Source organism: Drosophila serrata, unplaced genomic scaffold, assembly GCF_035046125.1.
Source record: "Drosophila serrata isolate PLE 108 unplaced genomic scaffold, ASM3504612v1 contig_272, whole genome shotgun sequence".
Classification (NCBI taxonomy): Eukaryota; Metazoa; Arthropoda; class Insecta; order Diptera; family Drosophilidae; genus Drosophila; species Drosophila serrata.
In genome coordinates, this window is record NW_028257170.1 from 6,043,603 (window position 1) to 6,070,838 (window position 27,236).

A 27,236-nucleotide genomic window follows, 5' to 3' on the forward strand; every position below is an offset into this window, starting at 1 on the left:
TCAGCGATAACTTCTGCTATAGTCATCGATAAATGTGGTATGGATTTATTAATAGTTTTTATACCCATTTGGTATGTCATTTTGAAATATTTTTAAAATTTATTTTATTTATTTGTTTACTAACAAATTATTCAAAAGATTCTAACTCTTCTTTATTTTCCTGTTTTTTTTTTTTTTAATAAAAGACTTTAAATAAACTTTATCGGTTGGTATTTTATTTTTCAGCCGGTGCTGTGTTTTAACGCAAGACATGCGGTCACACTGGTCAGCACGTGTACGCGGATCGAATATATTTGGTGTTTATTTTCCTCAAAAATGGATGTTGTCAAGGAAGTCTTAGCGAAACACCAAAAGGAATTGGAAAAATACAAGCCCATCACAGTAGAGAAGCACCTGGAATGTCGCCTGGACGTGGGCACCCTGCTGATCACAGATCCCAACGACTTCGATGACCGGGAACTGAGGTAAGTGGTTCGCTTCTCCCGATGTCTGGCGACTGCTATAGTGATTGCGGCCACTTGCAGGGACAACAAGGAGGAGTACCTGGCTGCCTTGACACGGGAAAACACTCAGCTGCTAGTGAACGCCATCTGGGAGCTGCCTACGGAGCGCGTGGACGAGAGTATTGTGGCCAAGCTCCCGGAACCAACGACAGTGCTGCCCCGCCTCCGCAAGGTGCCTGGACCCAGGCCACTCACCAAATGGGAGAAGTTTGCCAAGGAGAAGGGTATCACCAAGAAGAAGAAGGAGAAGAAGACCTACGATGAGACTATGGATGTAAGTTTTATACGCCTAAACTCTCCTAGAAACCCAAACTTATATATTTTAATCTCTGCAGAAATGGGTGCCCACATATGGCTTTAAACGTGCTGAGGCCGAAAAGGCCAAGGATTGGGTCCTGGAGGTGCCTCAAAACGTGGATCCCAACACGGACATGTTCCAGAAGAAGATCGACTTAAGAAACGAGAAGGTGGCCAAGAACGAAATCCAGCGAATGAAAAATATTGTGCGGGCCAAGAAGGTCGATATGCCACGCAGCGGTTACCTGGGTCCAGAGGCGGCCTCCTCCAGTCAACTACTAACTGCCGTCACCGTGGCCAAGTCCTCCACGGCTTCCGTTGGTAAATTCCAAAACAAACTGCCCAAGGAGAAGGAGGCACGAGGTCTGGGCATCAAGGAGCTGATTCCGGGCGGCAAACGAAAGCAGTCGCATGTCACACAAACGCCCGAGAAGGAGGCCAACCTCGATCTCATCAAGAGCGTGCTGAACAAGAAGCCCAAGCTAGATGTGGACAAGGCGATATCCATGCAAAAGCATGACGATCGCTTGGCGTAAGTTTTCCCGCAAGAATTTTTGTAGAATCTCAACTAAATTCTAATTATTAACCCCAACAGACGCGAGGCAGAGGCTGAGAACCAACCATCGAGAAAGAAAGGCAAGGGTAAGGGTAGTCGCAAGGCAGTGGGCAAGAAGCCCAAGGGCAATCGAGGCCAGCGGGCTCCCGGCAAGAAGGCCCAAGCCGGCCGCAAACGTCGCTAGGAAGTAATTGGACGCTTGCCTTAGGACACTCTTTTTTAATTAACAGAAAAAACACTTTACACTTATGCTTAATAAATCTTAGCCATAAGACAAACGCAAAACTATGTTCGGTAAAAACGTAAATTGACGGGTGAAGTGTGTCTCTTCAGATACTGGTACACAAATTTACGGAAAACCCGATTAAAGTTCCTTATTGAAGGCCAGTGCAGATTGGCTGCATTGTCGCGCGGTGTGTGCCATACATCCGGGAAGGGAGTGGCCACCAAATGCAGTATAGGAACGTCTGTAAAGATAACCCCATTTAATATTTGATGTCTAGGATCAATGCGACACCAAACTTACTCTCCTCCAGGAACGGACGATGATCATCATCGACTAGACCACCACTAACTCGATTTAAGAACATGTTATTATTGCCCTCCAGCTGACCAGCAGACCGCAGGGATTTCTCAATCTGCACCAGAATGGTGTGCAGGCCATGGGTGTTCTCGTAAAAGCTGGAGAACTTGGGATTGCGAGCACCGATTAGATCCAGCAGCACCAACACTTCCTGTAAATGAATCAATTATTATAAATGTTGAGGATTTTTGAGTTTTAGTTACTCACTATTCTATCAATATTCCTGGGAGCCTGTTGGAACTGACTGGCAGGATCTTTACGAACCACTTGAGTTAGCTTCTTAGCCAGATGCTTTGAGCCATAAACGGAATCAGCGTCGGTCCAGTCCTTGAAGGCCTCTTCGCCATCAAAGAAGATAAGCTGGTTAACATAAAGTAACATCATTAAAGGAGTGATCCTTCTTTATACTTAATCTTAAAGGTTTTCGAGATTTGTCACAAGCTTAAAAGTAAGCAAACATTCAAGGTGTCTCAGGTTAATTATAATGAAATTATTAAGTCATATTCTCTCCACTTAAAGTTTCTTGACTAATTATTTTTCAAGGGGTATTGTTGTTGCAAGTTATAGTTCAATAACCTTCTCAGCTTACCATTAATCCCACATCGTTGCGATTGCGAAACTCTTTCTGCAAATAGCCACTCAAGGTCTTGGCGGTGTTCAAGAGTATGGCACACGGCACTGCAGAGTCGGTGGCGCCCAGGAATCCAGGATCATTGGGGAAATATTTGCTGTCATAGTGACAGGCCAGGGCCAAGAAGTTCTGGGCCTGCGGATTGATTGTGCCCACGACATTGGAGAATGTTAGCTCGCCGAAAACTGGAACGCGCTGCTTGAACTCATCCACTTCCGTCTGGAAGCCAAGGCCATTGAGTGATTGGACCAGGTAGTCTCGCACCTGCTCGCAATTTTAATTGTGTCATTTGATTCCGAAATATATATTTATAATCAAATTTTATGGGGCCCCACCTGCTTATGCCCGGGGCTACCGACGACGCGTGGCACCAAAATGGAGTCCAGAGTACGGTTGAAATGAGCCTCATCGTCGCTCCACTGGGGCACTCCGACCTGTAAACAACGAGACGACGGGTTTACAAAGACACTATCTGTGATTTCCCGAGTGAGTCAGCGGCACACAGCGGGGGTTATGGTTACCGCTCGAGCTTGTGGTGTCTGCTGCTGTTGGGCCTGGGACGCTGTCAGCGGGAGGAGGAGGAGCATGCAGAGTAGGCCGGCGCAGGCCCTGATTTTGGAACCGATACCCATCTGGACGCTTTGGAGCTTGGTGGCGCACTAACCACGATCGACGCCTGAAAAATCGATCTCAACGTTACCGCTTTGTCGATGCTGCTGCTGGCCGTTGTTGTTTTTGTTTTCGTTTTCGCTTTCCGTTGTTGTCTCTTTGGCGGGCAAAACCATGTGGAAAGCTCTGGGCCTCGGCTCATGGGAGAGAATCTTTCGACTCCGATCATGCTGCGAGAGCGTCCAGATCTCGTAAAGCTTCAGTGATGAACGGTCGTTGGGGGAAAAGTGCGCTGTGCCGGCTGTTGGCATGCGACCTCGATTAATCATTGCTGATAATAATAATTACCTTAATTAATTCGCTCTTATGTGGAGGCAGTTTTATTACTGCCAAGCTACAGTGAGAGATTTCACTTAATTTCTTTATTAGAAAAAAAAAGAATGAATACATTTATCGGAAAATATGAAAAGTAAATAAGTAAATATGGTTGAAAAATCAAAAGACTTAAAGTTGATACTGCCAATTCTTTGATATAATATAAACAACTATTTTGTTACTATTCAAATAATAAACATTTCTGTTTTTAATTAATCTAATCCCCATGGAATTTACCATTTATTTGTTTCTTCTTTTGGTAATGTGGGTTCATCCACATCATCGTCGAAATCAAAATAACCGTAATTAATAAAGTCTATTGATTCCATATATTCAGGAATAAATTGACGTAGTATTTTGATCATATTGAGAATGGTGGGCCAATGTAAATTTTCCACCTTGTCAGCTACGGTTTGATGGACATTTGGATATTTTTCCGGAGCAATGTGCAAGAATGGAATACCTTAAAAATTATATATATTAAGATGTAATATAAGCAATGGAAATATACAGGATATATTATAGTTACCATATTCTTTAAATGGCATATGATCATCGGGTAGATCATTCCCATATGATCGCATCTCCTGAAACAAGATATGGGAGTCCACTAGTTGGCCAGATTCACGTAGCTTATGTTCTATCTCCGCAATGCGATTATGATTTTTATCCTCGTTTTGAGAGTAGCTCGGAAAAGTTTGATTGGGCGCACCTATGAGGTTGAGAGTCAAGACAAGAGCCTGTAAACATATCAGAACTTCTTAGTTATTGAAAGCCAGGAAATATAGATCCAAATATAGAAAATAAAGGTTATCTTATAAGCTCCCATCTAATCGACTCAAGATTAAGATAGTGATAGTGGAGTTAGTCTTAGTTATCATTTAAAATCTAATAAGTTAACAGATGCATGTTTAAAAGTCCCTTAAATTGGTGTCAAAAACTAAGCTACAAAATGACTGGATTAGTCATTAATCCATGGTGATTATTTATACTTACTATTCTCTCTAAAGATATAATATTCTTATTTACAAAGTTCTTCGATCCATAGAGTAGTGGTTTATTTCCAGGTGCAGTGGCCAGGGACTCATGACCGTCAAAGAATACCAGCTAAAAAGAAATCACTTTTATTATTAAAATATAAATTGATCCTTATTACTCACAGCCAGTCCAAGGTTTTGGCCCAAAACTTTGCCGAAGATCTTGGACGTTTTGGCCAGAGTAAGAAGAATGGCACAGGAAACAGCTCCATCTGTGGCTGAAATTAAAAAGTCCTCCCCTCCCTTCCTAGGACTTGGGCCATCGTAGTGGCAAGTTAGCACTAGGTACTGCTCCGCTTGGTCATTAAGGATGCCCACCACATTGGAGTAGTTGATGCCGTGGAAAAAGTCATCCCTACTGGAGATGTAACCAAAACGCATTAGTTCCTTGTCTAGAAAGTCTCGAACTGCTTTATGTCCTGGACTGCCAGCATGGCGAGTGACAAGTAGTTTTTTCAGCGTTGCTCTCATATACTCCTCATCGGGAGTCCTTTGGTCCTTTGGCTTCTGGTAAACCCAACGCAGCATCAGAACATTTAGGAGCATGTAAAGCACGGCCAGCACTAAGGCAATCTTTCCGTACATTTGGGAATAGGTCTGTTCGGACCGGGACTCAACTGTGAAATGTTTCCCGAATTGGTTCTCTGTAGCTAACGCATTCGTCTTGATGGTTAACAAACTTATAATTAGCGAGAGTGTCTGTTCCCAGAAACACTAATTCAGAATTCCATGGAACCAGGTGGCCAGGGCAGTAACTTTTTCGCTGAACTCGAAGTGGGAATAGTCTCTTCTGTCTAATGAAGCGAGAAGTTCCTGCAGTTCCTAGGAAAGGAAAAGCTGCGCTCAAGTAAACTTAAATGGGATTATATTATTAACAAAGTGTAAATGCGTTATTTACGAAGTTTTGTTGAAGTTTTAATTATAAGATTATAATCCATGGCAAAGTTCCTTATAGACTACAGATAACTTAAATATGGAACCCACAAAGATGCACTGAATTCTTCTTAAAGAAGACAGACCTTTCTGTCCTGATTTCCTGGCCTCTACTTATATTCATAAGTTCGAATTTCCTTTTCGTCGGCGCTTCTGGTGGACACCATCGAAGTGTTTTCGCTTACGGGTTGCGGACTTGTGCGACGCAGCATCCGGTTGGAGCGGAACTCATCCCGCGACAAGGTTCGTAGACTGGAACCCTGATTCAAGACGTGTCGGCGCGTAGATCGCCTCGCTCCTGGACCACAGCACGGCGCATGCCACATCCGCTGATTCTTTCCAAAGACATTGCCTTCGCTCAGCGTCTGAGGTAGTTGGTGATTGAGGGTTTCCGGCAGGAAGAGGGTCAGTACTCCGGCCATTATACCAAGGGCTCCCAGGATGATTAGCATGAGCGAAAAGGACACCTGGGAGAGGTAAACCACCGGGGGCGACATCATCATGGCCACAAAACCCATCGTGTGGATGAAGGAAACGCCCTGGGCCCTCACCACCGTCGGCAGGATCTCTGCCGCCCACTGGAGTCCCACATTGTAGCACATATTGGCGAAAAACCTTCCAGCCAGCGCCAAGTTCCTCATATGCGCCACGTTCATCATGCGGGCACCCACCAAACTAAAGATGCCGCTTAACATGGTGAAGGCGAAGGAGCACCAACGGCGACCGAAACGATCCAGGGTAAGGATTACCACAATATTGCCCGGCAGCTCCGTGGCACAGGCGATGGTAAAGAAGACGAACACGTTGTGCGAGTCAAGGACACTCGCTGCCCGAACATGACCATCGTAAACCAGAGACATGGCCATCCAGATGGAGATCAATAGGAGCATGAAGCAGGCCATTCGGCGGTATTTAAATATTGAGAACACCGTGAACTGACGTCCATGCATCTCCTCCTTGTAGAACTGCAGGCAGCACCTCCGGAACAAGTCCATGACCCAGGGCTCCACATGCTTCTTGTTTGTACGTATTAATTCCTCCAAGATGTCCATGGCCTTATCGACCTCACCCACGGAAACGAGCCAGCTGCGATTGAAAGTCACAAATTAAGTATAATTTCCATTACTTAGAGGAGTACTCACCGTGCAGACTCTGGCAGGATCCAGTAGGATAACATAGACAACAAAAGGGGCAGGCCGGCCAGGATGGAGAATGTCCTCCACTTTCTGGAGGCCAGTGCTATCCAGGGCATCATCATGGTGAAAGGCGAGTAGAACAGCAGAAAGGACAAGTTGGCCACGAGGGTGCGGTACTTGGGGCCAACGTATTCCAGAACTGAATGTGGACAGGAAATAACCCACCATCATATACGTTATTCTCCCACTTTCTTACCCAAAATGTACACCATGGTAAAGCAAGTATCGCAGGAGGCGCCAACCATAAACCTAAAGATAGCAAACGCTGTGAAACCGTTGGACAAGGCGGTGCCTACGCTACCAATGATGGCCAGACTGCAGCTGCTGACCAAGGCCGCCACCCTGCCGCAGTGGTCCGCAAAGTATCCGTAGGCGAAACTGCCCAGAATGGAGCCGACGAAAAATATGATCTGCGCATAGGTGGCATACTTGTCATCCTGGCAGACCCATGCGAACTCCATGGTGGCCGTGAAGAAGGGCATCTCCGATTTATTGTACACATAACCGTGCCTGCACGGCATCGTCGGTAGCGATGTGTCAATCATGGCACTCTTGTTCCTGGCATACCGGATTCTCGAGTAGTTGGTATTATACATTCGGCATTGGCTGTAGGAGCCATCGTTCTCCCGGGGAATCGAGAGCTCCTTGCGCAACTCCTTGTCCGTCATCAGCTCCAGCTCTGGCTCGAAGCAGTAGAAGTCAGTGGGACTCAGGGTCATGAATATTTGTCCCAGATATACGAAGGCAGTAATGTAGCAGAAGGGGATCATGAACAGAAACATTCGCCACTGGAACTTGCCAAACTGGCCAAGCATCGGCAGCAGGTCATCGAAATCGATGTAATCAGAGGGTTCCCAGGAGCGCCTTGCGAATGACAATTGCTTTGGTCTCCAAATCGACGATTTGTTTTGGACTCCTCTGACATCTTCGAGTGAGTCCCCAACCTGAATGGTTGTATCCACCTTATCCGTTTCAAAAACGAGCCTGTTGTAGTGGGTTTACTCAAGGATATATTTATATTTGGGTGCCAGCAACTTACTTTTTATCATTTGGCTTATCACTCCATCGGCCACGAGGTTTATCATTTGCCATATTAAATACAAACTTTAAATTAACAAATTTGACATATAAAATCTGGCGACTTGATAAAATTAAACCATAAAGAAAAAGGCTTTCTTTTTAATACTATAAATCAGGCTTCTCTCCGCAAAATAGTCTTAGATTAAACTCTTGCCTTGCCTGTGTTATCTAAGCATTACAAATCCTCCTTACCCTCTGTACATCATACAGACATCCTTTGATTACACCATTTAATCATCTCTGACTTGTGGAAATCCTTGCATTATCCTTTGTGATGACTAGTTGAATTTCCATACCAGTGGATTTGGTTTTCATTTCCGGTTTGATAGCGACAACTGGAGCACAAAATCGGCATTGTCATTGACTCACAGGAAGGAAGGAAGGAGAAGGAAGCCCTTCCGTCATGGCGCCATTCCTTCCTCATTTCAAATGCTCGGCACGTTAATTAAAAGCTTACACAAATCCAATCGAGAACTAAACCGGAGGAGCCGTAGTAATTTGTGGTATTGGCAAAGCCAACTCAGTTTGTGGCTAATTGCAGGAAAATTCGGTCTGCCGCAGTTAAGATGCATGGAGTAGTCTCGGCGAAACCGCCTGTTGCTACAGTGTTTTTTCCCTTGCAAGCGCATGCGTTATCCTTGAACTTCCCCGCTCTTACAACCATTTTCGAACTTTCATTCATAAAAGATTTTCGGAAGTATTTTCGAAGAGGAAACCGCACTGGTTGCCTTTGGAGGAGGTCTGTGCCAGTCCCGATGCGACTTTCAATGACAGCGGTTCGCGTTGCTGGAGTGAATCTATATATATATACATATATCAAAGATCGTATAGTTTTGGGCTCCATAAATACGCCCGGTCATGCCACATAAATCAGTGTCATAAATCTGCTGCGCGTCTTGTGTGCGGAATAAAGTGTCAGTGTCTGTGTACCGAAAGCAGCAAGGCTATATCCTAGATATCTATCTGTGGAGTGGCAAATAGAAAAACTTGTGAAAAGAAAAACAACTAGAGCAAACAAATTAGCCGTTTGGCGGGAAACAAGGATTAAGATAAAGGTGGTTGAATCCTTGCCAGCCGAAAGTGCCGAAAGTCAAGTGAAAGTGGCGGCAGCCGTTCCATAACCCTAACCCCTCATCTCCCATGTTCATCCGGAGCGAGGAGGCGTGAGCGACTGAAAGATGGCCATCCTGGAGTCTTGTTGCTTCTGGAAGGACGTGCGGAGTGGCAGCTTCGCCTGTGCCATCTACACGTTGGTATGTCCTCTCCATGAATATGAATTTGCCAAAAGATAAGTCGGGGGACACATATGCATATATTGAAATTCCCCTTGGGTACGGCAAACAACTCTGAAAAGTTGCTTGCCTTTTTTGGTTAACTTTTTTAATAGAAGCAGTACAAAAGTTACTAGTTTGGCTAACGCCCTCAGGTTGGTCACAAATAAAAAACAAATTTAAAAGCAATCTAAATCCATTGTAAGGCATTTATTAAAAAGAGAGCAACACATTAATATGACTCTTACAATTGGTTAAAGAGAGTGTTTTGCTTATTTATTTAAACATTTCACTTGAAATACTGCGAGTTTTACTTCACAGAAATATTGATTGGGGTTAAATATATACAGAATATTGTATGAACCTTTTTATATAATTAATTTTTAATACAAAAGTTACTTATTTATTTAACATCCAACACATTTTAAGATTAAAGACAGTTTCTGTGAAATGTAATTCATAATAAACCCTTTTTTAATATGCATACGTAGACAACCTGTCTTTAATCATAGAAATTTCTTAACAAATAACCACTTTTCCTGGATGTGGTCAATAAAATAATGACTGAAGCCCGTAAAATTTCCTCAACAATTAAAACTAATCCAACTGTCAGCCACAAATTAATATCGTTTCTCGTTACACAAAATACACAAATTATTTCACTTTGATGCCTGTCAGATTAGATTCCCCTAATTGATAACTGTCAAAAGCCATGAATTATAATGATTCTCATTGAAATTAAACGAAAATATCTCGAAGCTAACATATTATCGAGAAGGAAGGAGCTCTCCTTGAGCAATTACGACACTCAATTTTCACTTGAACTGGATTTCGGAGAAGGGGGGACTCCGTTTCGAGGGCTTCTTGTACCAAAACCCATGTGGCGTAATTTCCGGGTATCCTTTCTTGTGTGTTTCGTGCACTCAAAAAAGGATTCTTTGCATAAATTTAATCTAGCTGTAAAGAAATATAATTTATTTGTAACAAAGGATTAGTAACAAATTATTTCTGTTGAATTTAATCTTTTAACCTTTCCAGGAATCGTTTCCACTTAATCTAGATTTTATTTCCGGTGTATAAATACTTCCCATTTTTCTATATACAGGTTTACTTTGGCTTCTCAACGCTTATGTTTTTGTTCTACCTGGTCGAGGAGCAGGAATTTCTGCTGGGGCAACGGGCCCAGCCCATGGGCGAAAGTTTGCTGGAGAAGGGTGATGTGACTGTAGGTGAGGCCAAAGCTCCTTGCTCCTTTCTTCCCTTCATTTTTGCCCTGGGAGGTCCTGGCAAGTGACTCAATTACGTGTGATTTATGCCTCTTGCAGCGACTGTGATATTCAACGTTTTGTTTCTCTTTTGCTCGATGCTGATGGTGTTGTCCTCAATTTTGTTGATTCTGGGCCTCCAGCAGGTGAGTGTGTGCTAACATATAAACTCCCTTCCGACCACAATTTTTTGGCGGAATTTACAGAACAGGCGCCTGCTGCTGATACCCTGGATCCTGTTCATGCTGGGCGACCTGCTTATCGAGTGCTTCCACCTGGTGCACTTGACCCTCTCCCGCCGCGTCATATTCGATCCGATTGTCGGTTTCATCTTTACCATGGATTTTTTCATCCTGTGCCTCAACGTGAGTTGAAAGTGATAAAAAGTCACACTCGAGGGTCACACCTATGCCACACCTTCTTCCAGCTCTACTGTCTGCTGTGCGTCATCTCGCAATATCAGACATTCCGTCTGCAGCGCGCGGAGCTCCAGCTGGCGGCCACAGCGGCGTCGGTAGGTATTCGGTGAATGTGTTGTGCCATCCCCAAGTATGCTTACCTGCCCTTACCATTACCCGTAAACCATGTGCCTCCAAACCCAAGCCTATTGTGGTCTTCACAGCAGCCGAGAAACTAACCAAATCGCAGCAACAGCAACTGCAGCAACAGCAACAGCAGCAGCACCAGCAGCAGCAACAGAGTCTGCTGCAACAGCTGGAAACCGGATGCGGAAATGGCAATGGCAGTGGCAAGCGTCGGCGCATGCTGGCCAGCCCGCTGATAACCTCGCAGCGGCTCACCAACTTCTCCACCATCACCGAGGAGGAGGAGCAGCAGTCCCGGACAGGTGAGGATTAGTCTCCAACAATAATTTACAATTAAAAACGAACAACTACATTTAGGCCACACAGCGGAGGCAAACGGAGAGCAGCTAGCTCGAATACCCATTATATCTCTGGCCTCCAGTCCGGCCCATGTCAGTGATGCAAGTGTAGGACGTCACTAAGCCAAACCTTTCGTCCTGTTACGTGTTTTTGTTCCCAAATCCCCCCAAAAAAAAGGCAGAGATTTAGACAAGAGTTCAGATATTTTTACAAATTGATTGACCTAAGACAGCAGAATAATAAAATAAGAGATTTCCAAAGGGAAACAATGTTATTTGCCATGCATCCTTCAATTTATTTTTCTCAGCACATTTCATTTGTATGCGTGCTCCATGGAAACGAAACTGCAACTAAAGGACAAGGGATTCCAAAGCCAAATACCAGGAAGTGATAAAACCCTTTGCCTTTCTGTGCACAAACAACAGATTGGCATACATGATGGCACCATTGGGGAAATGCAGCAGAGCTTCCTTCATTCTGAGTTTCTATGAACAGAATTAGAAAGTATACTTTTTTCATGTATAATTTATGGAATCATAATTCATACCAAGTTTTTTGTTGATTTAAACACCCCTGCCACATAATTAATTCACCGAAAAGTTCATCTTAACGAAGTCCACCTGTATAAGTTCAGCAAAATTCCCTTGCTTGACAATGCCAACAGGATGTGAGCTCCGTTTAAGCTCGAGCTCCTTGCCGAGCCAAACTATTCAGTCACTCAAGCAAATGACCCCTCGTGTCGTCATCAGACTTTTTGAAATAATTATACAAATGTTTGAGCTTCACCCGAGTAGACAGCCGCAGACAGCCGCAGGACGTACACAAAAAACAAAAACCTAAAAAAACAAGGTTGGGGATAAAGATGAACTTTTAAAACTTAATTAGCTTTTTGGGGAATATGCTGACTAGACCCAAAAGAGTCTGGGATTGAGCACGGGTTAAGTGGTTTGACTTGCCGGGTAATGATATCCAAATTATACTTAAGAGCCTTAATTAAAAACCTTTCTCCGAGATAAACCAAAACTAGGATCCATGCAAGGACAACACACACTGATAGCATCAGTCCTTCAAGTGACAGAAGCCTCATTAAATGGCACTTAATCACTCGACTAAATTGGCCCCGTTAATTAAACCCTCAGGTGGAGATGCAGTGACAAATGACACTGGTCTTCTCTCTCTATTCGCTGCCTGGGAACTGATGAGCGATTTAGGGACATAGGAGGAAACACAGAGGAACGAACACAGGAACACAGGGCTTCATGGCCGCCAGCTGGCGATGGCAAAGGATCCTAGCGCCATCCGCAAACTGTTGTCCAGCTTCACGACTGTAAAATGGCACAGATGCCGCCAGATGTGACACTGGGAAAAAAGTTTTTGAAATTTCGTATTAATTTGGAGTGCACCATAAAAAATATATACCAATTTTGACAGAGAATTGTGTATTTAAATGTATTATAAACAAGATTTAAAATAAATAAACATTTTGATGAGCTTTATATGAACTGTTCAACTTGATATTAAACTGGTAAGAATAGAGTTGAAATATCTCTCTACGAAGGTGTCTAAAAGTACTTAACTAAACATCGATGTTTCCAATCATAGTAAATTATATTTTCTCAAAATTTATATAATTCAAATTGATTCCAATTGATTTTGAGTATAGTGCAAATATTATTACAAAGTTATTGTTTCTCTGTAAAAGATGTGAGTGAACATGGAAACAGGGTCAAAAGGTATGCACACACATGACCATGGATGGATACTATACAAACTCCAGCCCCCCACATGGAGGAGTCACCAGAGTGGGCACTGTTATTACATTTGTGAAAAGTCGCTTTTGTGCTCAAATATTGACATTTGCCGCTGGCAGCAGCATTCCGCACATTCCTATGACATATACCCCTCGAGTAGCCCCTCTAACATTCCGAAAACAACTGGACATCTCGGTTGGAAAACACAAAAAGATGGACAGCAAAAATCTGGCTTAATGGATCCCTAAGTGGCGGAATGCAGTAGAAAAGTAAGTTGAATAAATATCATATTTCCAAGTAGCCGGAACTGACTCATACACAAATACAAATGATTAAGAGTTAAGGCTTCGTTCGAATTGTAAATTTTCCTTATGTTTCCATTATTTTTCAGTACCTGTAGCCGTACAATGAATATTTTGAATTGCAATCTTTCCACCTGACAGCGCTTTGAGCCTTTGAAGCAAAAACAATTTTTCGGCCCAGCATGCAGTCCGGTCGAAGGTCATTGATTTAGAAGCCGTGGAATGCTTGTGTAATTGCACTTGATTGGTTTTTTTTTTCATAAAAATGTTGTGCAAAAAAATGTGGGCAAAAAAAAGATGTGCAAACTAAATATATATATTTTGAATTTTGTAGGCACAAATATGTTTAAAACACACCAGGAATTTTAAATGAAATTAAATACCATGAGCTAAAAAATATTTTTTTAACATATTTTTACTAAGAATTTTTTAGGCAAAAAACAAATTAGGAAAGTTGATTTTTATATACTCTTGGTTTTAATGTATTTTCGAACTCTTAAACCTTACATTCAAAGGAACAATTTCTTCCAGAGAATAAATTCAACACGCAAGTAGCACAGGATTAAACCGGAAGGAAATTTAATATGCAGATCTGCTAATAACCCAGGCTTTCCCTTTTTCCTATTGTTGCATTCCTGGAAATGTTTGCTGCAACTGCAGAACTCGCAGCTCAAATCCTGGGAATTACTAACAGCATTACCAACAGTAAGCATCTGGCTTCTTGCCTGGTCCTTTTAAAGTTGCCATTGTGTGGCACTTAAGGGATATAAGTGGATGTGCACCACAATCCCAGGATATATCCTAGATCCTGCACACGCACACAAAAGCACCCACACTCGATTGACAATAAGCTCACTTGCAGGACGCAGAAACGCGCGCGCTTTCTATCTAATTGCTAAGATGGCTGGTCGCCGCTCGTCGTCCTCGAGTCCTGCTGATGCCAGGATAATGAGTTTTCCATTAGCGCGTGAGTGCGGCAATATTTACCGAGTGTCTACGGCTGCTTAAGTGAAAATTCAATTAAAGCATAAGTGAAATCAAATAGAATTCCCAACCTATATAGCTTTTGACATGGCGTGCATCGAACTTTTGATGCCGAAATATTTATATAGATAGTATATCTTTGAGGAGCTGCAAAGTTTGATAGCCGCGTGGACATGAAAGTGTAACACACAAAGGATGTCGAAATTTTACTTTCCGCCGCATACGTCGTCCTGGGCTTTTCTCCCACACAATGGAAATCGAAAAACTCGTGTGTATTTAATCCCAAAAAAAGGGCAACAAGAACTTTTTCTATTGTACCAGTCGCTCATCGGATTAAATTAAATGTTAAAATTTAAGACAACTTTTCCCCATGCTCATGATATATATTAACAAATTGTGAGGCAAGTTAAGAAGGACATGGTTTTCCTGCCTTTGGAAGACTTTTCTGGACTTTCACTTGATTTATAGCATATGACAAGTGGGTAAAGTTTGCTATGAATATGAGAACACAAGGGAAAACAATCTAAAATCAAGGAAATTATACTTGAATTTCAAGGACTTAAAGGATTGCGAATTAAATCTAAAGTTCTGCCCAACGAAATTGACAAACTCAAGCAAGAATATTAAATCAGCACATTGTTATAAGCTACTTAAATATTTATAAGAAGTCTTCCTTTACCTTTCAACCTTTTCAACAAAAGTGTCTGACTTTAATTCAACCCATTATTTTACTTAAATCTGGTAAGAGACTTTATTATTTTCCCTCAGTGTTTGTATATATTTTTAAAAAGGCACAAAGTAAACACCGACTTTTGGGAAACTTGACGCTTGACAAAAGTGTCAGCCAGTTTGTCACTCGCTTTATTACGTATACGCAGCGTGGCAGCCGCCGGAGATGTATAAAGTGAATGCGGAAGGGTCGATATGAAAGTCAGTTGCCAGGAAATTTATGTAGATTTATGTGTGTGCTCTCTTAAAGTACACACTCTCCGAAGGATACGTGTCGTCTTTATACTACATTCAATTAGAAAATTAGCATTCAAATGAAGTTAATATTCACGCACCAAAAGAGAGACAGAGATCATAAAAGATGTAAGCATCTTAATGAATATTAAATGATATAAACAATTTGGGTATTAAATTCCTGTTGCCTATTCATGAGCAGCTTTAATTGAAACATTAAATTCTGTCGCTTTAGGATGCGAACGTAATTCCCTCGAAGGAGCCACTAGCTTTTGATGGTCATTTTGGGCGGCTTACAAATGACTTATTTAATAAGAGGATGCTGTCAAGTGTAAACTATAAACAGCTTTCAGGCTTAAAGCCAAGTTGGTAGCTTTCACAGAAGTCAGGCCGACACATATTGAGGGCAAATAAATAATTAGGACATAAGTCGGCAAAGCATTCGCATTAGCGTGCAACCGTTTGTCAGCAATAAATCGTCAAAGTAAATTATGCGGAACGGGGAGCTGGGGAGGCTGAGACATCAATCTTGGGCTTAGATGACACCTCAGCGTGTAGAAAGAATGGGGAGTGGGGATGCTCTGGAAATTAGACAGATGTCTCTCACATGTGAAGGAGGCCCATTAAGGCTACACACTTCCCGGAAACCGTAAGCCAATTTTAATTGAGCCTCTTTATCTGGCGCCGCTTCAAAGCGGAAAGTGTGCGCGTACTTCGAAGACAAAAGCGAAAATTTGACCTTTTTTTGGGCATTAGCATACGGCATACAGAAAGGGTTCACTTGAAGTCCTGGCACAAAACAAGTATCCTTTGCGCAAATAAAACCTCGGGAAGCCCAGATACCAGAATACAAGATACAAGGAATGTTTCCCGTTTCTCTGGTGTTTCGTTTACCTTTTGGCATTACTGTTGAATAAGGACCCAAATTGAATTTATTTGTTGGTGCTTTAACTGTTTCGTGTTCTGTTTGCTTTTTACGAGATTTTTAATTTGCAATTTACCCCACGTTCGGTGTACAATAAATGAAAACAAACAAAAATATTTAAATATTCGCAGAATGAACGACTCAAATACCCTTGTCACAATATAAAAAACAGGAAGATATATATCTCATGTATATACTTAATTATGACATTCATTTCTACATCTTTAACTTGAATAGTTAAAGTTGGTTTTATCCCTAGTTGGGTCCAGGGCATACCCTTTTCAATTTCAAGAGGTAACCAGAACCAGACCGCAGCTGAAATAGTTGCCAGGACAACGAACCGCGGGTAAATAAATCCCCAAGGAGCAGTCGGGTGTAAAGCGATTAATATTTCAGCAATGGAAATATGGAAATTTGAGTAAGATGAATGGCAAACCATGGCTGAGTCTGCTGAGTCCATTCTGAAGCATTAAAAAGGGTGAGCCTTTTGATATTTAACTCAATTAGCAGGGAATTTAAAGCATTTAGTTCAATTAACGCTAATCCACTAGATTTACAAGATCCAGCATTATATTATTTCCAGTGAATTTCATTTTAAAAAGCCACAAACAATATATGGTAATCATAGAAATGTATATTAGATTGTTTTGCTATTTTCACTTGTCAAAGCTTGTTTAGAATTTAGCCCGAAGCATCCTGTTTTTACTCAATTATCAATTAGCTATAATTAAAAAGATTTTTTAAAATATTTTAATTAAATTGAGGCAAAATCTTGAATTTTTTTTCGCAAACCAAACTAAACCACTTTAAGCCAAATAATTTTATTTCAACCCTTGTGTAACTGAAATTAAATTTTTGATTAGCCTCAAAACTTTGACAGTCAAGTAGCGACAATAATTTAAATTAAAGGTCGAGCAGAATGCAAACTATTTCCGAGCCAACTAATTGCTGTAATAATAATGAAAACAAACTTAAATATGGGTGTTTGTTGATCTTTCATTAGAAATGGCTTCCAAATGTCATTTAGGTTCGTTTATATTTCCGGCTTTTGGCGTGTTTGCATTTGAATTTCGCTGTCAAAACTTTTGGCTAAAGCCGCGCGAGGCGAGTGTCACTTGACATTATGAGGCGGGAAGCGAGGACTTTCCACTGTCTCCAAGGAAAAGTGAAGCTGACCTTTCGCAAGGCGCAAGTTGCCTGTCTTGGGAGGAAATTTTCTATAAATGATAAATCGACTCAAAGTGCTTCTTGAGCTTAGGCACGGTTGACAATTGATATGCGCCTTCAGATAGAATTTTCATGGAGCGTAAGCTTGTGAAATAAGCTTATTTAGTTAAGGCTTCTCAGAACGGTTTAGGGACGGTAAAACTGGTTATGAAACCCGTCGAAGGAAAGTCACTTATTATCCTCCTTTCCGCAGGACTGCGATATGGGAATCATTCCCCGTATTTGAATGGCTTTTACGTGCCCTGTGGGTGACATTTGCGGATGCGTCCATTAGTTTCAATCAAATTTCATAAGCAAACAAGCAGGACCAATAAACTGATGTACGATCTGTATGTGTGTGCTTATATATATATTGGCATTAGCATGCATGATAAATAATAAACATATTATAAATAGCCTTTTCCCTCTGCAAGCGATTCGACCATCAATCAATGGCATCGGGCAAACGAATGGAGGGACTAAAGGCCTTTAACTTGGCTTCCGCCTCGAATTACTCAGCACATCCCACTCATCTTGGCCCAGGCCTGGAATGGCATTGGCAAATAAGATTTATGCCACTTTCATTTTGGGGTTATTCATACATTAAAGCCCTGGCTTTTGGTATATTAAAGGAGTCCTTTTCTCGGTTGCCATTTTTGGCGGTAAAAGCTGCCTGGCAGGCCGTCAAAATGCGTTTCATGGTTAATTAAAACTCGTGCGGCATTCGATTAGCATATTGAATGTTAATTTTTGCTCCCCATTCCTTCTCTGGTTGGGCCTGCTGTCAGGGCTTTAAATTAATTAATTACTTTGAATGTAAACATTGGTTCAATCGCTGTCCCAAGTTTGGGGTTTTTAGCGTTTAAATGTGTATAGTGTATGTATGTACATAGACAAATTGGTTGATTTTCACCCTGTGGCTGTTGCTCTTTCGCTGTTTATATTTACATAGCTACGGCCGAATAGCGTATACGACACGTGGGCTATATAAATGCAATTCACATGGCAGTGATCCCCCGAATGTTGTTGTTTTAATGAGCCCGAGACCGAGCCCGAGCCTGTCTGTGTACGCGTCAACAATCAAAGCGTTCGATTTCGGGTCATCATTAGAAAATTATTCGTGTAGAACACCAATTTTACCCTCGTTTGAATACCATTTATTTGGGATTTTAAATGAGAATGTGTAACTTTAATTTGCACTGGTTTAATAAGCAAATATCACCATGGTGTCTCTGACAGCGAGGCAATCACTTAATCCTTGAATATTTGCATATCTCGATTGCATTGCGAAACGTGCACTTGGAATCTGTCATTGTCATTGCATTCAATGGCTGGTATGTTCGTTCATTCATTTATAAGCCTCGAGTGCAGATGTTTCGACAAGACACGGGTAAACATGGCCAATCGGAAAACTAACACGGACGCTTTAAGCAATCAGCCGGAGTTCAACATGGCGTATGCGTAATAATATTGGATTCGCTTACGCGTTTTACTTGCAACAACATCAGCGACGGAGTAAGCAAGGCCAAAGCAAAACAATTGCAATCAGTTGGGGTAACAACTACAAATGTGCAATAAAACAATACACTGGAAAACATAGTCAGGTTAAACGATTCATTTAACTAATATATATAGTAATAATGGAATAAATTGTATATTTTATTTTAATATAATAGTGAAATATATTATATTTAAATACAAATTTAATTGTCATGAATAAAAATAAATAAAAAAAGATGTGACCATAGCCTCTTTATTCTTTACAAAATAAAGAAAGCACTTTTTCTACAAACCCTTCACAAAAGTGGTATAATATCATCATGCAATTAAAGTAATGGAAACCAGGTGAGTTTATAATACTTTTTAAGATACACAAATTAAATATATAATATATTTTCATTAAATACTATTCAATATATTCAAGAATTATGTTTCAGTCTAAAAATGCAAAACCAAATCAAAAATGTCTGCATAATATTACGTATACGCACAGTGCGTTGGCCGTTTGAGAGCTCTTCGCATTCATTGTCGTGTGCGTTTCGATGAGTTTACAATGTTGGCGTGACAACAATCGACCCTAAGCCCTACCCCATAACAAATCAAGGAAAATCTACTTTGACAGCAGTAAAGAAACCCAACTGGAAAAAAATAATAATAATATAAGTAAATAAGTGGGGAGAAAAGGTGTCAGAGCCACGTTGACATGTGAAAGTAAGCACTGCCGCTTGCCGCTCAAGTGAAAGGCTTACGGCAAAAACGAAAACATGAGAGACTTTTATTATTTCCCCGAACGAAAGCACGTTTGAATTTTTCATCTGCTTAAAAGGTACATACATAAGAACCGCAAGGTAAAATAACGAAAATAAAATAAGGAATCCTTTATCAAGGCGGCTCATCTCGGAAAATTAAACGCCGCTAAATATGGTCTGGCCATGGGCGTTAGGACCAACATAACATCCTCGGGCTAATAAAAACACTCACGGAAAAGGGTCCACTTATCGCAGGAGGACTTCAAAACAAGCCATCGCCCGTGGGAGAGATGGCCATCAATGTGACAGTCGCCATCCGGGGGAATGGCTAAAAGCAAAATTCCTATCTCCGAGCCATAAATGGTTCCTAATGGCCAAAGCATTGCGATACGAGTTGCCCGGCAACAAAATCACATAAAAATGTTTCCCTCAGGAAGAAGAAAAATTCTAAAAATACAAGATAACAGAAATTGAAAGAACTGCAATTTGAATTGAACACAAGCTGGAGCTGTGTATTTCGTTAAGGAGCCAAACCGGTGATATAATCCGCTTTAAAATGGCACAAATGTTGAGAGAAAAGAACATGTTTACCTTCGGCAAAACAGAAAAGTAATGGACGTGGCAGCTTTACCATATAGCCCATACAATAATAAGATTTAATAATACTTATTAGTGCATTAAAGCGCAAAAACAACTGACAAGAATATTCATAACAAACATAGGCATCCTTCCTTGAACTATTAAAGTCACTGGCACAACTTTGGGGACGGGAAAGAAACACGAAAAACTTCGTCGAAACAATTTGTGAAACTTTCTTTCGCCGAAACTTGCCAAGTTCTCCATTTGGGTTATTAAACTGAGCTCATATTAAATTCAACAATCATTTATTACAGTCCCCTGTCCCAGCAGGACCGCAGAAATGTGGTCCGAGAACATTGAATTGTTGACGGTCACAATGTGAAAGGGCTTAAACAATGGCAACCAGTCGGCTTTTAACACAGAAAGTCCTTAACCTGGATAATGCTGATCAGCAGGCAACAAATGCCCTGCCAGCTTTTATGAAATAATCACCGTGAATCGTACTCGTCCACAACCTGACACAAACCCATCCATCAATCAATCAATATTCAGCAGCTGCAAACGAAACCTTGACAACTCCCCTGCGGAAACGGACGCTGAAATACATCAAATTTGTTTGAGAAAGACATCTGCAAATGGAATTCTATTAAAAAAATTTTGAGTGCAAAAAATATGAAATAATTTAAAAATGGCCATTAAATTGTGTTCAATTGAGGTTGAATTATCATAAATGAAATAATTGAGGGCAACCAAAAAAAAAGTCATAAAATGAGACACACTACAAGTGTCCTCTGGCAAGAACTTAATATTTCTTAATTTATCTTTGTCAAGACTTAAAAAAATATTATTAAATATACTACTCGTTTGGGTTCTAGGTTCTGTATATTACTTACCATTTCTTAAAAATATTTAATATTCCACGAACTAATTTCAGTAACACAATCAAATTAAATCTATAAAAAACCAAACATTTTATTGTAATTGTTTAAGTCAAAATGGATTTATTAAAATGGGCAAAATGATATATTATCCAGAAATGACAAAACAAACTACAAACCCATTTGTTGTTATTAATCGCTATCCAATTTTATTGTCAAAACACATCCGGACATCATGCATAAATTGTTATGTCAGCAATAATTACATATGCTAACATTAACATTTATGAACTTGCTATGGCAACAGCAACAATCAAGTGGAAACATGCCTGGGAAAATGTATTTTTAGGCTGAACCGATGGTTGCCCCCAAGAGTTTATTGTTCAACTGTCACACAAATTGAACTTTTGCCCACCATCAATCGTCATCATCATCAACATTATCCACTGCCCACACAGCCACAGATGTTGCTCTTTTCAACTAGAGCTCTTTGAACACTCTTGGAAACTTTTGTAGAAACCATCACTTAATTTTTGTAAAAATGCAACTGCAGTGCTTTATTATTGGCATTAACTTAAAAATTTGTGCACACACAGAGAAATAGAGAGATGCTTATTGGGTCATCGCACACACTTCCAGTTGGAAACTAGGAGCACAGGTCCTCGATTGACTCTCCTTGAAGGAGCAGGCGCTGCTCGTGTTTGTTTTTCTTGGTTGCGGATTTGCCGCCAGCGGCTTTTCCACGCCTTCGATTCATCACGCCATCCGCTTCGTCCATCATGCGCAGAATTGTGGTCTGAAATTTTGGGGAAGAACAGGATGAAGTTTATACGATGTGGGTTTATTATTTATTTAAGCTTAATTCGGTTGTTACTTTCTGGTACAAGGTATTGCGTTATTTATTTAAGAGGTTTCTGGCAAGGTTACTTTAAAAATGTCACAAGAGTTGCACAAAATGTTCCGTTTTTAATGTGTTTTAAATATATATCTTCTCTATTTTCATAATAAAATATTACTTAGAACACTCTTGTATCTCACCTGATCCGAACAATCCATTGGAGCCACCGATATATCCCTTACTGCTCTGAATTTGCCCACATTGTTTAAATGCTCGTTCTCCAGCCGAAAATAATTCCAAATAAAGCGACGGAAAACCTCCAGGGGACTGAGTATGGTCATCATTACGTCTCCTTCGATGTAGCCTGCTTCGATGAGACTCATGGACAGCGTCCAGCTGAAGCGCAATATTAAATCCTCAATTATGCCAAAGTAGTAGAACCACTGGGGAGAAGAGACCAAGTTATAGAGAGTGAGATAATGAATGCTCTGAAAGATTGTTTTACGTGCCGTTTCGGGGCAAATATTTATCGTTGCCATTATTTGTGGGGAACCGGAGTTACCACACTCCTCTTAGCCTCCCAAAAACGGAAAACAATCCCCTTCCGACTCACCGTCGATGAATAAACGATTTCCTCACGCAAGAATCGATTGTCGCCGGCCTTCGAGTCGAAGAGTCCCCAGTCCATCTTAATGTCCCATGTGTAGGCGTAACAGGATGAGAATATTGCCGCCGTAATCCAGCAATAGAACCAGGGATTTTCCTTGGACAAGGGATAGGTATCTATGAATTGAACAGGAAGAAAAATAAAGTTTCATTTTATTAATCGTAAAATATAGATTAGAGTGCAGTGATTTTGATTTCGAATTCAATATTTTCAAATATCGCAGCTTTCCAGTAACTATTCTAGATAGAAGTAATACTGAAATATTACTAATTATAAGCCCTTTTTTGTCCAGTGTCCTCGCGAATGGAGTGAGATGTGGCCGCACGTGCCCGCCTGCCAAACACAATCCACTGTACATGAATTTTGCGGCTGACCATGAAGACGGCACTAATTGGCGCCGTTCCGTAAACAGCACGCATAATGTGGGATAATGAACCCACATGCCAAGAACAAACCCAAACCACCCACACAATGAATCCACTTACCCGTTGTCGTGTGATATTTGTGTGCAAATATCACCACAAAAAATGATGTTGCATACTTCGCCGCATTGACCAGGTGGGGAAAGGACTCCTTTGTGTCCCGATATCTCCGAATGCACTGTGCGAACCGGAAGTAGGCGGGTAGAATGGCAACAATGGGGTGCAGCAGTGATACATATTCCACACAATGGCTGGCAGCTGGTGTGGAAATAAAACAATCACAGTTAATTAACCACACAGTGCATTTAAGCCGCATTCCCACATTCCCGGTTTGTGTTTCAATTGTAAAGAAAATTAACACTCAAGGCGGTTTAATTCGAGGGAATTGTATACTATTGTTTTACGAGTTTAATTTTAAATTTCTTCTGCTCGCCTTACACAATATTGTTGCAAAGTTCTTGGAATACTTGGGGGGGACTATTCATTATTTACTTCTATATAAAGAAGTCAACTTTTCAGGAGCAAGTAAATACAATATAATTATGCTTTCCGAGACATGAATACATATACGTCTGGAAGCAGCAGGAACATTTATATTTTCTACATGAAATCAAGGTTTATATAGATATTAAACAGTTTGAAAGCCTTAGAAATACGATTTAAAGAATCTACTTAAAGGGAATCCCGAAGAAATCTTTATAGATTTTAAATTAATTAAGATATTGTTTTAAAATGTTTGCAATATATTCAATACTATATATAATTAAGTGGTAAAAATATATAGATTTTAAAACAAATTTAAAATCAGCAAAATTGTAATTTTCAAAAGTTTTAAATATCATTATTTGAAACCCACTCACCTTTTCCCGCCTTGTGCCATGTGGGACTCCTTCCAAAAAAGCAAATCAGAAAGGGAATATCCAGAAAGGCTGGCACCATGCTGTTCAGTTGATCCGCCAGCCAGAAATCCGCAAAGTTCACAAAACAAAATGGAGCCATGATCACTCGGATGAGTACCCTCAGAGCCCAATACCGTGCCTCGTGGTGGAACGTCTTTGTGGGATTCAGCAAAAAGGCGGCCATCAAGGTGTAGAGGCACAGGGGAGCTGCATATTGTGGGATTCCCAGGGGATCGCAGAAAATGTAACTGAGCACACAGCAGGCCCAGATAACGCCAAACACTGAGGCCACCTCCATTATATTCTGCTCGGACAGATGATTCCGGGGATCCAACTCGAAGATAAGGACATGATTCACACCAGACGAACGCCATCCATAGACATTGACGCCCCAAAGGAAAAGGCATTCGATTATCAGGAATGGGGCCCGGAACATCCTCATGCCAGCCCGCCAATTCTCACCGAAGCCATAGAACATGGCTGCAATCACAACCGTGATGAAGAGCACCACGAAGGCGCCAGAGAAGAGACCCACCTTGAAGGTGGTCCATGGACTCTGCTGTTCGCCCAGCGGTGGCACTCGCAGACGCTTCATTGCCCTCTGTCGGTCACCACCTTCAATGTCCTGGGTGACGGCCTGCTCCGTTTCCTGGATCAATCGATCGATGTCCTTGTTCGTGTAAAAATGTGCCGCCTCCACGTGATCCGTGCGCCAACGGGCGCCATAATCCACGCTCAGCAGCTTGTCGTGCTTCTTAAGTATCTTGCGGAAACCCGTGAAGTTGAGATTCTGATAGTTCTGGAGCAGTATAAGCCCCAGATAGAATTCGCTAAATGCCAACTTGAGATCCTGTATCTTGCGCGCCGGTACATTCTTCTTGCCCAGCGGCGTTCGCCTCTTCCAGGCCGGCAGCTTCTTGGGATGCCCCATCTCCAGAGCCTCGGTCAGTTCGCTGCGCAGACTGCCATACTTTCGGGTGGCCTCGGCCATCTTTTCCGAATAGAATGTGTTGATCTTGGCCAGCTCCTTGTCGCAGTAGTGAAAGAATTCCTCATCGAACTTGGCAAAGTAACGTGTCACCATCTCCCGCTCCACTAGCTCTGCGGATGGCGACTGTTCGATGGCTGCATAAAGCATGGCTTTCATTTCCTGTAAATTAAGATAAATTTATTAAATTAATAAGAACTAATTAATTATTTTGGAGTAAATAGTCAAATTGAAATTTTTGCCATGTTGTGGCAGGAAGCCATGCCCCAAAAAGTAGGCAATGCATTTTAACATATTGTTTTTGGGAATTATGTTATGTTATTTTTTGTTTCGATTACAATATATATTACTAAATCTTCCCATTACAAATTACATTTCAAATCAAAACATTTGTAAAATTAAATAAATTCCATTGAATTATTAATATTAAGTCGCATTAATTATGTTCCTCACTGTAGCGTTAATCGCTTTCCTTCTTTTCTTCACTTGAGCTTTCATCCCACCCTCCTTTTCCGTTCCCTCTTCCTCCAAGAAGCCGATTTATTTACGTTTGAGGAGAGCAAAACAAAAGTGCCACTAGCCCCGGCGAAGTGGAAGGGCGCATGCGCCAACATGGCCGAGCGGAGAAAGCTCCCCAATTTGACAGTTGGCGTTGAACAGCTGATTGCTCACGTGATGCCACAGCTGAGAAAGTGACAGCGCGCAGGCGAAAAGCACACTAACTCATTCGTGTATCTACACGGATACAGATTTTTCCGCACCTTGGAACGGCGATTTTCGTCACTTACCTCATAGTTAATGTACTGCTTTCGCCACTCGGGCGTTATGTGGGCCGTCAAATGCTCGGCGAACTTCATTTTGGGAACTGGGGGGACTCACAACTGGCTGCACTGCATCCGCATCGGACTGAAACGGCGAGGACGTGGTCGCTGCTCCAAACGCACGTTTTCACGTAAACATCACAACTGGGCCGCCACCGCCACTCGGCGGCGAAAGTTCTGGGATGTTGGTCCAAATGGCGGGGATATCGGCTATTTCGGGTTGCAGGGGCAAGAGAAGGGGTCTCTTTCGTGGAGCTTTCGATATGTAAATGGCATCAGTTTTGTTATTGCCTCTCACATCCGTTTTCAATGTCAACAATAACAAAAGCGCAACACACGCATATTGAGTTCAGAAATTGATAGATTTTATTAAATTATCTATTGCGATATTCCGCGAACTTAATGGAAATAAATTATAATCATTTATGTGAAAATATGTGTTGAAATTATGAAATATTTTATTTAAAGTTTGAAAAACTCTATTTGTCGTTTGCACAATTTTTCTTTTAATAATATATTATATGTTATGAAAAATAAATATAGGCGAAAAATGCACTTATCCATACTAAATGCACTTTAAAATAACTTTTTGTTTGTTTTAATTATAACATTATATTTAAAACTATTAAAATACTTTATTTCTTAAATTTCTTGACATCTATTGTGTGTATAAAGTTACAAATATGTTTAGATTTTATTTAATCATTTATCCCAATATTCATCATTTTTAATTGCAATATATTCATGTTGTTAAATGAAATTCAAGCTAGTAATTAGCTTGAGTCTTAAAAGCATTCTCATGTAATTTTAATTACCAATTACTTATGAGCATATGTACATACAATGTTTCGTAGTTATTGTCCACGCCCTTAAAAAAAGAGTGCAAGTGTATAAATGCATTAAAGAATAATAATAGAAACTTGAACTTTGATAAAGTATCAGGGTAATCGAAAAACAACAAATTAAATTTAGTTTTTTGATAAGATAATATTTGGGATTAGCGCCTGAATAAATATAAAAGCTGATACAGTGTTTACGTTCTGATGATCAGAAACTATTTTATTTTGCCTAACTTAATGGTAAGAATTTTTTTTAGTGTAACAATAGTTTTTCATATTTTTTTTTTGGTTGCCTTTACTTGTGAACTATACAATTTAAATAAAACATTGTTTTAACATCTTAAGTGAATAAGATATTATTTTAGAATAACCTTTAGTCTCGATAATAAAAGTAAAATAGCTTGTCATAATGACAGCTAGCTAGTATTCTTTTTAGATTTCCTACCTAAAAGTCCGCGTTAGTCAACGGAAATTACAAAACCTTTTACCTACCCATCTATTTAGTAAGCACAAAATTCAATGTAGCAAACAATAATTGTAGAATAAATAAAAATAAAATGTAAACCTAATAATAAGCATATGTAAATTACAAAGCCCAAAATGCCTATGTATTAGTAAGTGCTATCATGTAAATGTAGCATTGAGAAATAATATAATAATGAATAACAATAAAGATTTCCAGGTCATGCAATAATAATTACCATA

General features: G+C 40.7%; 6 protein-coding genes and 2 long non-coding RNA genes across 13 annotated transcripts; 3 read left to right on the plus strand and 5 right to left on the minus strand.

The window, feature by feature from the left end:
* The first annotated feature begins 165 nt into the window (after positions 1 to 165).
* LOC110190483 (ribosome biogenesis regulatory protein homolog) lies at positions 166 to 1,641 on the plus strand. The gene is made up of 4 exons (XM_020960995.2): positions 166 to 464; positions 525 to 777; positions 839 to 1,332; positions 1,396 to 1,641. The coding sequence occupies exons 1-4, from the start codon at positions 316 to 318 to the stop codon at positions 1,538 to 1,540; spliced, it is 1,041 nt and encodes a 346-aa protein (XP_020816654.2). The 5' UTR covers positions 166 to 315; the 3' UTR covers positions 1,541 to 1,641.
* QC (Glutaminyl cyclase) lies at positions 1,561 to 3,475 on the minus strand. The gene is made up of 6 exons (XM_020960994.2): positions 3,092 to 3,475; positions 2,906 to 3,004; positions 2,529 to 2,834; positions 2,147 to 2,299; positions 1,883 to 2,090; positions 1,561 to 1,823 (listed from the first exon to the last, which is right to left on the minus strand). Exons 1-6 carry the CDS (start codon positions 3,200 to 3,202, stop codon positions 1,642 to 1,644), a joined length of 1,059 nt encoding a protein of 352 aa, XP_020816653.2. The 5' UTR covers positions 3,203 to 3,475; the 3' UTR covers positions 1,561 to 1,641.
* Positions 3,476 to 3,586: 111 nt separating this feature from the next.
* On the minus strand, positions 3,587 to 5,231 carry LOC110190659 (glutaminyl-peptide cyclotransferase). The gene is made up of 4 exons (XM_020961260.2): positions 4,715 to 5,231; positions 4,551 to 4,661; positions 4,084 to 4,294; positions 3,587 to 4,017 (listed from the first exon to the last, which is right to left on the minus strand). The coding sequence occupies exons 1-4, from the start codon at positions 5,174 to 5,176 to the stop codon at positions 3,788 to 3,790; spliced, it is 1,014 nt and encodes a 337-aa protein (XP_020816919.2). The 5' UTR covers positions 5,177 to 5,231; the 3' UTR covers positions 3,587 to 3,787.
* A 274-nt stretch (positions 5,232 to 5,505) lies between these two features.
* LOC110190645 (beta-alanine transporter) lies at positions 5,506 to 7,870 on the minus strand. 3 transcript variants are annotated; one of them, XM_020961244.2, is made up of 4 exons: positions 7,760 to 7,870; positions 6,917 to 7,704; positions 6,667 to 6,859; positions 5,506 to 6,610 (listed from the first exon to the last, which is right to left on the minus strand). In XM_020961244.2, exons 1-4 carry the CDS (start codon positions 7,810 to 7,812, stop codon positions 5,635 to 5,637), a joined length of 2,010 nt encoding a protein of 669 aa, XP_020816903.2. In that variant the 5' UTR covers positions 7,813 to 7,870; the 3' UTR covers positions 5,506 to 5,634. The 3 variants fall into 3 exon arrangements, with proteins under 3 accessions (XP_020816903.2, XP_086690431.1, XP_086690432.1); XM_086834305.1 differs by having other exon boundaries at positions 6,917 to 7,682; positions 7,760 to 7,854; XM_086834306.1 differs by lacking the exon at positions 7,760 to 7,870 and having other exon boundaries at positions 6,917 to 6,969; positions 7,022 to 7,141.
* A 635-nt stretch (positions 7,871 to 8,505) lies between these two features.
* On the plus strand, positions 8,506 to 11,494 carry LOC110190701 (uncharacterized). Of its 4 annotated transcripts, XM_020961313.2 has the most exons (7): positions 8,506 to 9,053; positions 10,177 to 10,300; positions 10,397 to 10,482; positions 10,543 to 10,701; positions 10,764 to 10,850; positions 10,940 to 11,183; positions 11,239 to 11,494. In XM_020961313.2, exons 1-7 carry the CDS (start codon positions 8,979 to 8,981, stop codon positions 11,340 to 11,342), a joined length of 879 nt encoding a protein of 292 aa, XP_020816972.2. In that variant the 5' UTR covers positions 8,506 to 8,978; the 3' UTR covers positions 11,343 to 11,494. The 4 variants fall into 4 exon arrangements, with proteins under 4 accessions (XP_020816972.2, XP_086689223.1, XP_086689221.1 ...); XM_086833097.1 differs by lacking the exon at positions 11,239 to 11,494 and having other exon boundaries at positions 10,962 to 11,183; XM_086833095.1 differs by lacking the exon at positions 8,506 to 9,053 and adding an exon at positions 9,653 to 9,967 and having other exon boundaries at positions 10,940 to 11,494.
* Positions 11,495 to 13,727: 2,233 nt separating this feature from the next.
* LOC147643514 (uncharacterized) lies at positions 13,728 to 14,365 on the minus strand. The gene is made up of 2 exons (XR_015272071.1): positions 14,261 to 14,365; positions 13,728 to 14,204 (listed from the first exon to the last, which is right to left on the minus strand). It is a non-coding gene; the product is annotated as an uncharacterized LOC147643514 (long non-coding RNA).
* Positions 14,366 to 21,587: 7,222 nt separating this feature from the next.
* On the minus strand, positions 21,588 to 27,198 carry PXo (P[[i]]-sensitive XPR1 ortholog). The gene is made up of 6 exons (XM_020961221.2): positions 25,660 to 27,198; positions 23,845 to 25,033; positions 23,048 to 23,242; positions 22,509 to 22,678; positions 22,096 to 22,338; positions 21,588 to 21,853 (listed from the first exon to the last, which is right to left on the minus strand). The coding sequence occupies exons 1-6, from the start codon at positions 25,726 to 25,728 to the stop codon at positions 21,704 to 21,706; spliced, it is 2,016 nt and encodes a 671-aa protein (XP_020816880.2). The 5' UTR covers positions 25,729 to 27,198; the 3' UTR covers positions 21,588 to 21,703.
* LOC147643515 (uncharacterized) lies at positions 22,734 to 23,029 on the plus strand. The gene is made up of 2 exons (XR_015271808.1): positions 22,734 to 22,811; positions 22,855 to 23,029. It is a non-coding gene; the product is annotated as an uncharacterized LOC147643515 (long non-coding RNA).
* Positions 27,199 to 27,236: the final 38 nt, after the last annotated feature.

What these genes read in the sequence shown, in the direction of transcription:
- QC (XM_020960994.2), bottom strand. Translation starts at nt 3,202, where the DNA reads ATGGGTATCGGTTCCAAAATCAGGGCCTGCGCCGGCCTACTCTGCATG. An exon ending in AGACACCACAAGCTCGAGCG is followed by an intron (nt 3,005 to 3,091) that starts GTAACCATAACC and finishes CGTTGTTTACAG; the next exon opens with GTCGGAGTGCCCCAGTGGAG. An exon ending in TCGTCCGTTCCTGGAGGAGA is followed by an intron (nt 1,824 to 1,882) that starts GTAAGTTTGGTG and finishes TTATCTTTACAG; the next exon opens with ACGTTCCTATACTGCATTTG.
- LOC110190483 (XM_020960995.2), top strand. Translation starts at nt 316, where the DNA reads ATGGATGTTGTCAAGGAAGTCTTAGCGAAACACCAAAAGGAATTGGAA. An exon ending in TTCGATGACCGGGAACTGAG is followed by an intron (nt 465 to 524) that starts GTAAGTGGTTCG and finishes GGCCACTTGCAG; the next exon opens with GGACAACAAGGAGGAGTACC. An exon ending in CCTACGATGAGACTATGGAT is followed by an intron (nt 778 to 838) that starts GTAAGTTTTATA and finishes TAATCTCTGCAG; the next exon opens with AAATGGGTGCCCACATATGG.
- LOC110190659 (XM_020961260.2), bottom strand. Translation starts at nt 5,176, where the DNA reads ATGTACGGAAAGATTGCCTTAGTGCTGGCCGTGCTTTACATGCTCCTA. An exon ending in GCCAAAACCTTGGACTGGCT is followed by an intron (nt 4,662 to 4,714) that starts GTGAGTAATAAG and finishes ATTTCTTTTTAG; the next exon opens with CTGGTATTCTTTGACGGTCA. An exon ending in TTATATCTTTAGAGAGAATA is followed by an intron (nt 4,295 to 4,550) that starts GTAAGTATAAAT and finishes ATATGTTTACAG; the next exon opens with GCTCTTGTCTTGACTCTCAA.
- PXo (XM_020961221.2), bottom strand. Translation starts at nt 25,728, where the DNA reads ATGAAGTTCGCCGAGCATTTGACGGCCCACATAACGCCCGAGTGGCGA. An exon ending in ATGGCACAAGGCGGGAAAAG is followed by an intron (nt 23,243 to 23,844) that starts GTGAGTGGGTTT and finishes TTTCCACACCAG; the next exon opens with CTGCCAGCCATTGTGTGGAA. An exon ending in CAATGGATTGTTCGGATCAG is followed by an intron (nt 21,854 to 22,095) that starts GTGAGATACAAG and finishes CCAAAATTTCAG; the next exon opens with ACCACAATTCTGCGCATGAT.
- LOC110190645 (XM_020961244.2), bottom strand. Translation starts at nt 7,812, where the DNA reads ATGGCAAATGATAAACCTCGTGGCCGATGGAGTGATAAGCCAAATGAT. An exon ending in TACCATGGTGTACATTTTGG is followed by an intron (nt 6,860 to 6,916) that starts GTAAGAAAGTGG and finishes GTCCACATTCAG; the next exon opens with TTCTGGAATACGTTGGCCCC. An exon ending in ATCCTGCCAGAGTCTGCACG is followed by an intron (nt 6,611 to 6,666) that starts GTGAGTACTCCT and finishes TTTCAATCGCAG; the next exon opens with CTGGCTCGTTTCCGTGGGTG.
- LOC110190701 (XM_086833095.1), top strand. Translation starts at nt 9,794, where the DNA reads ATGATTCTCATTGAAATTAAACGAAAATATCTCGAAGCTAACATATTA. An exon ending in GAAGGGTGATGTGACTGTAG is followed by an intron (nt 10,301 to 10,396) that starts GTGAGGCCAAAG and finishes TGCCTCTTGCAG; the next exon opens with CGACTGTGATATTCAACGTT. An exon ending in TTTTCATCCTGTGCCTCAAC is followed by an intron (nt 10,702 to 10,763) that starts GTGAGTTGAAAG and finishes ACCTTCTTCCAG; the next exon opens with CTCTACTGTCTGCTGTGCGT.